Here is a 12,500-nt window from a genome sequence, read left to right as displayed (position 1 = left end):
AGTTACAGAGGAAATGACTTTTTGATTAATTAAGTTTGTTAGCGCAGCTGAGCTCAGCAAACTTTAACCTCAGACCAGGGAAGAGAGAGGGACCAACCACTGGGAGGACCAGGAGATATAGAAGACCAGATAACATAGATATAAATATATACCAGTGATACTCATTCGCTGAGTGGATGAATGAATGAATGAATGAATGAATGAATGAATGAATGAATTAATGAATATATAATCAGATAAATGAATGGATGAATGAAAAATCTGATAGATGGATGGATGGATGCATGGATGGATTGATGGATGGATAGATAAATTTTATATCATAATTAATGATTATTGATTGGTTAAATGATTGAGTGAATGAGTGAGTGAATGAGTGAGTGAATGAATGAATGAACAAATTAGTTAGTAAATTTATGAATAAGTGATTTGTTTATTTAATTAATGATTGATTAAATGACTGAGTGAATAAATGACTGATTGAATAAGCAGATGAAATGAATGAATAAATTAATGGATGATTGAGTGAATTAATTATTGGATGAATGAGTGAACTAATGAGTGTTTGAGTTAGTGATTGAATGAATGAATGAATGAATGAATGAATGAATGAATGAATGAATGAATGAATGAGTGAATGAGTGAGTGAGAGTGAGTTAATGAGTGAAGGAAATAATGAATGAGTGAATGGTTGATTAAATGAGTGAGTAAATGATGTAAATGAATGGATTAATGAGTGAATGAGTGAGTGAATTAATGAGTGAGTCAATTAATGAATTAATGAGTTTATTAAAAGTGAATGAGGTAATTGATGAGTGAATGAATAAGTGAATGGTTGATTAAATTAGTGAATGAATGACTAAATGGTTGATTACATTAGTGAGTGAATGAAAAAATTAGTGAATGGTTGATTAAATTAGTGAGTGAAGAGTGAATAAATGAATGAGTGAGTGAGTGAGTGAGAGAGTGAGTTGACTGAATTAATTAATTAATGAGAGAGTAAGTGAATGAATTAATAAATAAATGAGTGAATTAATAAATGAGTGAATGATTGATTCAATTAGTTAATGAAAGGTGAGTGAATGAGTCTATGATTGAATGAATGAGTGAATTAATGAGTGAGTGAACGAATGAATAAACGAATTAATGAACGAACGAATGAATGAATGAATGACTTTGCTCTATAAGTGCATGTGTTGTGTCTGCAGGCTATGCTGGATGTGGTGGCGAATGAAGGCTGGCTTGTGTCCGCGCTGAGTCTCTGTAATCTGGTCCAGATGATCATCCAGGCCCGATGGCTGCACGATTCCTCCCTGCTCACACTCCCTCACATCCAGAAGCAGGAGCTCTATGTCTTCAGGTACTTTTTTACTTTTACCTCCTTATATCATTGTACTCAATCACATTGATCTTACTTTTTATTAAACATAAACACCGTGATGTAATTCCAAATATTGAAACTATGGCTTCATGTGCTATATAAATATTTAATGTGTCAGGGAGACATTTATATATCAGCTGCCAGAAAGCTTTAATTTTGAACCAGACCAAAACATATTAGACACAGCTGGCTCAACATTACTCCGGTCACAGTGAGGGTCTATATTTGGTTTCAGTTTCAGAACATTTTAATAGTCGATGAATGAATGAATGATGGAATGATTGAATGAGTGAGTGAGTGAATGAATGAATTAACTGATTAATGATTGAATGATTATGTGAATGAATGAGTGAATGAATGAGTGAATTGATGAGTGAGTGAGTGAGTGAGTGAGTGAGTGAGTGAGTGAGTGAGTAAATGAATGAGTGAATGGTTGATAAAATTAGTGAGTGGATGAATAAATGGTCAGATGAATGAATGAATGGATTCAGTTATTAATTAATATTTGATTGAATGAATGAATGAATAAATAATTGCATGAATATATTAATTAATGATTGAATGATTATGTGAATGAACAAGCTAATTAATGAGTGAATAAGTGAGTAAGTGGGTGAGTGAGTAAATGAATGAGTGAATTGTTGATTAAATTAGTGAGTAAATTAATGATTGATTGATAGAATGAATGGATTAATTTATTAATTAATGATTGATTGATTGATTGATTGAATGAATAATTGAATTATTAAATGATTATGTGAAAAAATGAGTAAATGAATGAGCGAATTGATGAGTGAGTGAGTAATTGAATGAGTGAATAGTTGATTAAATTAGTGAGTGAATGAATGAAAGATCAGATGGATGAATGAATGAATGAATGAATGGATTAATTTATTAAGGATTGATTGAATAAATGAGTGAGTAAATAATTGAATGATTGAATGAATAAATAAGTAATTTGGTTGATTAAAATAGTAAGTGAATGAATGAATGATCAGATGAATGAATGAATGAATAGATTAATTTATTAATTAATGATTGATTGATTGATTGATTGAGTAAATAATTGATTGAATGAATAAATGAATGAATTAATGAATGAATGAATGAATGAATGAATGAATGACTTATTGAGTAAATGTATGGATGAGTGATCGGATGATTTAATTTATAATTGAATGAATGAATGAGTGAGGTTCTATATAAGTATTCAATGTGTCAGGGAGGAATTTGAATATCAGCTGCCAGAAATCCATAAAGTTTAAACCAGACTAAAACATCTGAGGCACAGCTGGCTCAACATCACACCGGTCACAGTGAGGGTCTAAATTTGGTTTCAGCTTGGTGAGTTTCAAAACATTTTAATAATATTTTGGTGGAATGAACAAAAAAGATTGGTTCATCTCACACTCAAAGGTCTGAGTCAGTAAAATGATCCAACTTTCGCATCCCTTTGAGCTGCAGTGAAGCGGGTCCCGCAGGTGTGTGGCCTCCATTCTTCAGCTCTTCCCTCCACATTGTTTTGCTTCACAGATTGTGCGTTTGCCACCCAGTCTTATCCATACAACATCAATCAAATGGAGATAACTGCTGCATACATGATGAGAATAGTGCTTAGGCAACTTTTAGTTGTAATAAAATGGCATAACACTGCTGTTTTAGAGAGAGAGAAGAACACATTTCCAAGTATAATAGTTTAATTAACTAATTTATTTGAACTCTACCATGATAACAGTGCTTAATATTAGACTAGAGGTTTTTCAAGATACTGGTGTTCAGCTTAAAGTGACATTTAAAGACCTGAACTAGGTTAATTAAATCATGACAATAATATTATTAGTAAGTAACCAATAATAATTAAATAAAGAATAATATTGAATTTAAAGTGGCTTTAAAATATAAAAACTGCTTTCATTCTAGCCGAAATAAAGCAAATAAGACTTAAAAAAACAACTACAGGAAATACTGTAGGAAAATTCCTTCATTAAATGTCACTTGGGAAATATTTGAGAGAAAAAATACATATTTTAAAGGAGGGCTAATACTATATATATATAGTTGCTACTTAGATAACTATATAAAGTCATAGGTATTGTCGTGCAATCGTGTCTCCTGTCTTTATTTTGCACATCAGCCGTATTGACTCTTTGGAGCGCTCTTTTCCTCTGTCTGTATCCCAGCCTGTGGCCACAGAGAGAAGCGAGTGTTCACTTCCCGTCCGCCGTGTTAAAGGGCTGCTGCGCTCCTCACCTGTGGCTCGCTGATTATCAGAGTGTAACGTGGCTTATCGGCTAATCCCGCCGCCGTCTCTTATCTAACTCCGCAAACACCATCAGCATGGCTTATCAGCGGGAACGGCTCCAAACGCAGCGCTCCTCACACAGGCACACGCTAACATCATTGCCATTGGATTTTCTGGGGCCTGTAACACATTTCACCGCGTCCTGCCGCGACTGTAATTTGGTGGAAACACAATAAAAATGGTAAGAGAGGGATCAGAGCCAGGCGGGATCCATCATGCTGTGACAGCGGGAAACAGAAGCGCAGCTCAGCCAACTCGTACCTGATTGAAGACAGCGTCATGTGACCGTCTTTTCCCTCACAGGAGGTGGAGCACTGGAGGAATTGGTTTACTAAATAGGAGTTATGAGATATAGTGAAAAATGTACTCGTCATATTTCAATATGTATAAAGGAGCTGTCTGTGTTCTTCATTATTTTTAACAATTAATTTACCTTCATGAACTTTAATTAAACATTATAACATACCAGCCCCCTTGACTGACTTTCTTCACTTTCTGGATACATGGAACTCCTTTAGGGCGGAGCTATCAGTCCTTTAGGGCGGAGCTATCAGTCATTTAGGGTGGAGCTATCAGTCATTTAGGGTGGAGCTATCAGTCATTTAGGACAGAGCTATCAGTAATTTACGGCAGAGCTATCAGTCATTTAGGGCGGAGCTATCAATCATTTAGGTGTGGCTATCATACTTTTAAGGGTGGAGTTATCAGTCATTTAGGGTGAAGCTATCAGTCATTTGGGGCGGAGCTATCAGTCATTTAGGGTGGAGCTATCAGTCATTTAAGGTGGAGCTACCAGTCATTTAGAGTGGAGCAATCAGTAATTTAGGGCGGAGCTATCAGTCATTTGGGGCGGAGCTATCAGTCATTTAGGGTGGAGCTATCAGTCGTTCACGGCGGAGCTATCAGTCATTTAGAGTGGAACTATCAGTAATTTAGGGCGGAGCTATCAGTCATTTGGGGCAGAGCTATCAGTCATTTAGGGTGGAGCTATCAGTCATTTGGGGCGGGGCTATCAGTCATTTAGGGTGGAGCTATCAGTCGTTTACAGTGGAGCTATCAGTCATTTAGAGTGGAGCTATCAGTAATTTACGGCGGAGCTATCAGTAATTTGGGCGGAGCTATCAGTCATTTGGGGCGGAGCTATCAGTCATTTAGGGTGGAGCTATCAGTCATTTGGGGCGGAGCTATCAGTCATTTAGGGCGGAGCTATCAGTCATTTGGGGCGGAGCTATCAGTCATTTAGGGTGGAGCTATCAGTCATTTGGGGCGGAGCTATCAGTCCTTTAGGCGAAGCTATCATACTTTTAAGGGTGGAGTTATCAGTCATGTAGGCCAGAGCTGTCAGTCATTTAGTGTGGAGCTATCAGTCATTTAGGGTGGAGCTATCAGTCGTTTAGGGCGGCGCTATCAGTCCTTTAGGGCGGAGCTATCAGTCCTTTAGGGCATAGCTATCAGTCGTTAGGGCGGAGCTATCAGTCATTTAGGGCGGAGCTATCAGTCCTTTAGGGCATAGCTATTAGTCGTTAGGACGGCGCTATCAGTCGTTAGGGTGGAGCTATAAGTCCTTTAGGGCGGAGATATCAGTCATTTGGGGCGGAGCTATCAGTCCTTTAGGGTGGAGTACTAATACAGCAATAAACATGTGCTCAAGGGAAAGTAAAAGTATACTTTTTTTCTACTATGAAAATGACAATTTCTGAGATAAACTGCTCAGTATTCCTAGTATTTGTAACTTTACACCACCGAGTATAAGGTATATCAGTGAAAACCCTCTCCTCAATCCTCTACTATAAGACTGTTACAGTTAAACAGATGATTTAATTTCCAGTGTGTGGTGTCTCCATCGACCAAATGTGAGTGTGTTTCCTCTTTCAGGAGGTGGAGCTCCAGAGGTGTGAGGGCTGGATGTGGCCACCAAGGCCCAATCGAAGGTCTTCCTGAGCTGATTGCTGCCTGTGATGGAAAAGAGGACATCTTTACGTCTATGGTGAAGGAAGTGCTGCAACCCAATCAGATCTCTCAGGTGCGTCACATGTTATAAAACAGACGGTTCTTTATATTAGGGCTGTACAATATATCATCTCAGCATCGATATTGCATTGTGCACACAGATATGCAGTGTTGAATTATGGCTGACCAGAAATTACTGTATTTATATAAAATATAAACTATTTATCCATAAAAAAATGAAGTTTTGTCCTTTTTGGCAATTTTGTAAAAATTAATTTGTCTTAATTTGCCATTAGGTACCGTAACTTCTTTCACTTCTTGGTCACATAGAACTTCTTTAGGGCAGAGCTATCAGATCTTTAGGGTGGAGCTATGAGTTCTTTAGGGCGGAGATATCAGTCATTTAGGGTGGAGCTATCAGTCATTAAGGGTGGAGCTATCAGTCATTTAGGGTGGAGATATCTGTAATTTAGGGTGGAGCTATCGGTTCTTTAGGGCGGAGCTATCAGTGAATTAGGGCGGAGATATCGGTAATTTAGGGTGGAGCTATTAGTCATTTGGGGTGGGGCTATCAGTTATTTATGGTTGAAGTAATTTATGGTGGAGCTATCAGTTGTTTAGTGCAGCTGTCAGTCATTAAAGACTAAACTATTAGTTCCTTAGGGTGGAGCTGGCAGTCATTTAAGATGGAACTATCAGTCATTTGGGGTGGAGCTATCAGTCCTTTAGGATGGAAGTCATTTTGGGTGGAGCTATCAGTCAATTAAGGCAGCTATCAGTCATTAAGGGTGAAATTATCATTCATTTAGGGTGGAGCTATCTGTCATTTAGGGTGGAGCTATCAGTCAAATTATTCATCAGTGAAAAATTTAGAGCAAAGCTATAAATAGTTTAGGGCGGTACTATTAAGCATTTAAGGCATATATATCAGTCATTTAGGGCAGACTTTCTAGTAATTTGGAGCGGATCTATCAGTCGTTTAGGGCAAAGCTCTCAATCATTTAGGGGAGGTCTTTCAGTCATTTGGGGTGGAGCTATCAGTCCTTTAGGGTTGAGCTATGAATAATTTAGGACAGAGCTATGAATAATTTAGGGCGGGGCTATCAGTCTTTTAGGGCGGAGATATCTGTCCTTTTGGCCAGAAACATCACTCCTTTAGGGCGGAGCTATCTGTCATTTCGGGTGGAGCTTTGAGTAATTTAGGGCGAAGCTATCAGTCCTTTAGGCCAGAGATTTTAGTCCTTTAGGGCGGAGATATCAGTCATTTGGGGGGGGAGTTATCAGTCATTTAGGGTGGAGCTATTCTTCATTTAGGGCAGAGCCATTGGTCCTTTAAGGCAAAGCTTTCAGTAATTTAGGGCGGAGCTATGAATAATTTAGGGCAGGGCTATTAGTCATTTATGGTAAAGCTATCAGTAATTTAGGGCTGAGCTATCAGTCACATAGGGCGGAGCTATCAGTCATTTAGGGCGGAGCCTTGAGTAATTTAGAGCGGGGCTATTAGTCATTTAGGGTGAAGCTATCACTAATTTAGGGCTGAGCTATCAGTCATTTAGGGCGAAGCTTTGAGAAATTTAGAGCGGTGCTATTAGTCATTTAGGGTGGAGCTATCAGTCATTTAGGGCTGAGCTATCAGTCATTTAGGGCGGAGCTATCAGTCATTTAGGGTGGAGCTTTGAGTAATTTAGGGCAGAGGCTTTAAGGTTGTGGCTGAAAGGCGTAAAACATATGCCTAAATGGTTGGCGGTTCATTCCACTGTGGAGACCCCTGATAAGTAAGGGACTAAGCCAAATAAAAATGAATACAATAAAATATCGTAACGTCATATTTTCACAATATCTACTCATCAATATCACGAAGACCTGTTTTTATCAACCAGAGACTCTTCTGTGGAGACCAATCGCCTCTTAACAACATAAACATTCAAATAAATTCCAATTGTCCACGCGTCAGGCGGCGTGATTTGCAGAAAGCAGCAGACAGTCACGGTGGTCTCAGGTAGCAGCAAGATCTCCAATTACCTCCCAAATGAGAGGGTTTAGAGCTCCAATCTAAGTGCTAATTGCGGCGGTAATGCGAGCGTCCGAGCCCAGCGATGAGCCCAGCGTCGTTCCCCATCAGTATTCCGGCAAACCCCCCTTCCTCTCGGTCCTGCTAATTAAATAAGCACATGCGCCGCCGCGTCCTCGTCTCATTCACTGAGGAAGCGTAATCCTTGCATAAATAGCTGTGGCAGGGTGATCTACACCATCAGCCATGTCTCCAGTGCTAACACAACAACAGCCAGTAAACGCTTTTTACACACATTCTCTTTCTCCTGGGCCATTTCTGGTGTGGTTGTGCAGTTGTTGAGCAAAACAATCAAGCTGTATTGATGATTTGTTGTTTTTTGTACAGTAGATTTGTCTTTTATTGTTGTTCTGCAGATTTCTGAGCAAGGCTGATGAGTTTTGTGCTAGATTTTCAGAAAAATATCATTGTGTTGACTCTAATGTTGTTGTGTTGTTGCTGGTGTTGTGATGTGATGATTCTGATGTTGTGTTGTTTTGATGCTGATGCTAATGTTGTTTTGATGTTGTGTTGTGATGATTCTGATGTTGTGTTGTCTTGATGCTGATGCTAATGTTGTGTTGATTCTGATGATGTGTTGTGTTGTTGCTGGTGTTGTGTTGTGTTGATTCAGATGTTGTGTTGTGTTGTTGCTGGTGTTGTGTTGTGTTGATTCTGATGTTGTGTTGTTGGTGCTGTGTTGTGTTGTGATGATTCTGATGTTGTGTTGTGTTGTTGCTGGTGTTGTGTTGTTGCTGGTGTTGTGTTGTTGCTGGTGTTGTGTTGATTCTGATGTTGTGTTGTTGGTGCTGTGTTGTGTTGTGTTGTTGCTGATGTTGTGTTGTGTTGTTGCTGGTGTTGTGTTGTGTTGATGCTGATGTTGTGTTGTGTTGATTCTGATGTTGTGTTGTGTTGTTGCTGGTGTTGTGTTGTGTTGATGCTGATGTTGTGTTGTTGCTGGTGTTGTGTTGTGTTGATGCTGATGTTGTGTTGTTGGTGCTGTGTTGTGTTGTGATGATCCTGATGTTGTGTTGTTTTGATGCTGATGCTAATGTTGTGTTGATTCTGATGTTGTGTTGTTGGTGCTGTGTTGTGTTGTGATGATTCTGATGTTGTGTTGTGTTGTTGCTGGTGTTGTGTTGTTGCTGGTGTTGTGTTGTTGCTGGTGTTGTGTTGATTCTGATGTTGTGTTGTTGGTGCTGTGTTGTGTTGTGTTGTTGCTGATGTTGTGTTGTGTTGTTGCTGGTGTTGTGTTGTGTTGATGCTGATGTTGTGTTGTGTTGATTCTGATGTTGTGTTGTGTTGTTGCTGGTGTTGTGTTGTGTTGATGCTGATGTTGTGTTGTTGCTGGTGTTGTGTTGTGTTGATTCTGATGTTGTGTTGTGTTGTTGCTGGTGTTGTGTTGTGTTGATGCTGATGTTGTGTTGATTCTGATGTTGTGTTGTGTTGTTGCTGGTGTTGTGTTGTGTTGATTCTGATGTTGTGTTGTGTTGTTGCTGGTGTTGTGTTGATGCTGATGTTGTGTTGTTGCTGGTGTTGTGTTGTGTTGATTCTGATGTTGTGTTGTGTTGTTGCTGGTGTTGTGTTGTGTTGTGTTGATGCTGGTGTTGTGTTGTTGCTGGTGTTGTGTTGTTGCTGATGTTGTGTTGTGTTGTTGCTGGTGTTGTGTTGTGTTGATTCTGATGTTGTGTTGTGTTGTTGCTGGTGTTGTGTTGTGTTGATGCTGATGTTGTGTTGTGTTGTTGCTGGTGTTGTGTTGTGTTGATGCTGATGTTGTGTTGTGTTGTGTTGATGCTGATGTTGTGTTGTGTTGTTGCTGGTGTTGTGTTGTGTTGATGCTGATGTTGTGTTGATTCTGATGTTGTGTTGTGTTGATGCTGATGTTGTGTTGTGTTGTTGCTGGTGTTGTGTTGTGTTGATGCTGATGTTGTGTTGTGTTGATGCTGATGTTGTGTTGTGTTGTTGCTGGTGTTGTGTTGTGTTGATGCTGATGTTGTGTTGTGTTGTGTTGTTGCTGGTGTTGTGTTGTGTTGATGCTGATGTTGTGTTGATTGTGATGTTGTGTTGTGTTGATGCTGATGTTGTGTTGTTGCTGGTGTTGTGTTGTGTTAATGCTGATGTTGTGTTGTGTTGTTGCTGATGTTGTGTTGTGTTGATGCTGATGTTGTGTTGTTGCTGGTGTTGTGATGTGTTGTGTTGTTGCTGGTGTTGTGTTGTGTTGATGCTGATGTTGTGTTGTGTTGTGTTGTTGCTGGTGTTGTGTTGTGTTGATGCTGATGTTGTGTTGATTGTGATGTTGTGTTGTGTTGATGCTGATGTTGTGTTGTGTTGATGCTGATGTTGTGTTGTGTTGTTGCTGGTGTTGTGTTGTGTTAATGCTGATGTTGTGTTGTGTTGTTGCTGATGTTGTGTTGTGTTGATGCTGATGTTGTGTTGTTGCTGGTGTTGTGATGTGTTGTGTTGTTGCTGGTGTTGTGTTGTGTTGATGCTGATGTTGTGTTGTGTTGTTGCTGGTGTTGTGTTGATGCTGATGTTGTGTTGATTCTGATGTTGTGTTGTGTTGTTGCTGGTGTTGTGTTGTGTTGATGCTGATGTTGTGTTGTGTTGATGCTGATGTTGTGTTGTGTTGTTGCTGGTGTTGTGTTGTGTTGATGCTGATGTTGTGTTGTTGCTGGTGTTGTGATGGTTCTGATGTTGTGTTGTGTTGATGCTGATGGTAATGTTGTGTGGATGTTGTGTTGTTGCTGGTGTTGTGTTATGTTGATGCTGATGGTAATGTTGTGTTGATGTTGTGTAGTGTTGTTGCTGATGTTGTGTTAATTCTGATGTTGTGTTGATTCTGATGTTGTGATAATTCTGATGTTGTGTTGTTGCTGGTGTTGTGTTGTGTTGATGCTGATGTTGTGTTGATTCTGATGTTGTGTTGTGTTGATGCTGATGCTGATTGTGATGTTGTGTTAATTCTGATGTTGTGTTGATTGTGATGTTGTGTTGTGTTGATTCTGATGTTGTGTTGTGTTTTGTTGATGCTGATTTTGTGTTGTGTTGTGTTGTGTTGTGTTGATTCTGATGTTGTGTTGTGTTGATGCTGATGCTGATTGTGATGTTGTGTTGATTCTGATGTTGTGTTGTGTTGTGTTGATTGTGATGTTGTGTTGTGTTGATTGTGATGTTGTGTTGATTGTGATATTGTGTTGATTCTGATGTTGTGTTGTGTTTTGTTGATGCTGATTTTGTGTTGTGTTGTGTTGTGTTGATTGTGATGTTGTGTTGATTGTGATGTTGTGTTGAGTTGATGCTGATGCTGATTCTGATGTTGTGTTGTGTTGTGTTGATTGTGATGTTGTGTTGTGTTGATTCTGATGTTGTGTTGTGTTGTGTTGATTGTGATGTTGTGTTGTGTTGATTGTGATGTTGTGTTGTGTTGATGCTGATTGTGATGTTGTGTTTCCGTCAGGCCTGGCAGTATGTGAGTCAGCTGCCGGTGCTGGAGATCAGTCTGAGTGTGAAGGGATTCTGGGAAAACTCTGTGGAGCAGACAGAGCGGGCGGTTCCGGCTCAGGTGTCCAGCATTAGGGATGAGTCCAGCTGGCTGCCGCTGCATGCGGATCAGGAGTACGTCCTGCAGGTGTCCATGCGCCGGCTCAATGCGGGACAGCACAGGGTGAGGACAACACACACACACAAAAACACACAGAGAACAGCTCATAAACACACACACACACACAAAAAGAACAACTAACTAATGCTTTTTTTCTTAAGTTGATATATTTATTACACAGACTCCTGTATTTCAAGTGCCTATTTCTTTTCACTGTGATGATTTTGATGACAACTGATGAAATTTCGTTGCGTTGGTTGTTTCAGAGGAAGCAGGACAGCAGAGCTCAGGCGCCGCGTTTCCCCAAACCCAAAGATGAAGGCTGGTTTCTGGTCCTCGGGGAGGTGGAGAAGAAAGAGCTGCTGGCCGTCAAGCGCGTGGGCTTTGTTCGCAACCACAGCAGCGTCTCTGTGGCCTTCTACACTCCCGAGAAGACTGGAAAGTAAGATCCGTCCGCTGTGGCCCTATGAAGTGGCCTTAACTAATATGTACTCACACTGAAAGAAACTGTTTGTTACAGTGTACTTATTACATTAGGCCTGCACGATATTTTAAAAATCATATGTTGAGATATTCTGCAATATATGTACACTCACCGGCCACTTTATTAGGTACACCTGTCCAACTGCTCGTTAACGCAAATGTCTCATCAACCAATCACATGGCAGCAGCTCAATGCATTTAGGCATGTAGACATGGTCAAGAGGATCTGCTGCAGAGCAAAGCGAGCATCAGAATGGGGAAGAAAGGGGATTTAAGTGACTTTGAACGTGGCATGGTCGTTGCTGTCAGACGGGCTGCTCGTCCAACCTTGAGGCGGATGGGCTACAGCAGCAGAAGAGCACACCGGGTGCCGCTCCTGTCAGCTAAGAACAGGAAACTGAGGCTACAATTCACACAGACTCACCAAAACTGGACAATAGAAGATTGGAGAAACGTTGCTGCTCTGATGAGTCTCCATTTCTGCTGACACATTCGGATGCTCGCCTCACAATTTGGCCTGAACAGCATGAAAGCATGGATCATCCTGCCTTGTATCAGCGGTTCAGGCTGGTGGTGGTGGTGTAATGGTGTGGGGGAGATTTTCTTTGGGTCCATTAGTACCAATTAAGCATCAACGCCACAGCCTACCTGAGTATTGCTGCTGACCATGTCCATCCCTTTATGAGCACAGTGTCTCCATCTACTGATGGCTACTTCCAGCAGGATAACACAC

The 12,500-nt window shown here is 40.3% G+C and overlaps 1 protein-coding gene across 2 annotated transcripts in view; it reads left to right on the top strand.

The window, feature by feature from the left end:
• The window catches only part of ascc3 (activating signal cointegrator 1 complex subunit 3), a 263,272-nt gene that overhangs the window by 249,129 nt on the left and 1,643 nt on the right, over positions 1-12,500 (top strand). For both annotated transcript variants that reach the window (XM_087286373.1, XM_087286372.2), the window contains exons 38-41: positions 1,209-1,360; positions 5,559-5,706; positions 11,141-11,347; positions 11,551-11,726. In XM_087286373.1, coding sequence (XP_087142499.1) covers positions 1,209-1,360; positions 5,559-5,706; positions 11,141-11,347; positions 11,551-11,726 — 683 coding nt within the window. The remainder of the gene's footprint in view (positions 1-1,208; positions 1,361-5,558; positions 5,707-11,140; positions 11,348-11,550; positions 11,727-12,500) is intronic.

The sequence above is a fragment of the Danio rerio genome, chromosome 16, assembly GCF_052040795.2.
Source record: "Danio rerio strain M-AB ecotype USA chromosome 16, GRCz13ab, whole genome shotgun sequence".
NCBI classification, from domain to species: domain Eukaryota; kingdom Metazoa; phylum Chordata; class Actinopteri; order Cypriniformes; family Danionidae; genus Danio; species Danio rerio.
Note: the sequence above shows the minus strand (reverse complement) of the source record. Positions and strands in the feature narration are given on the sequence as shown.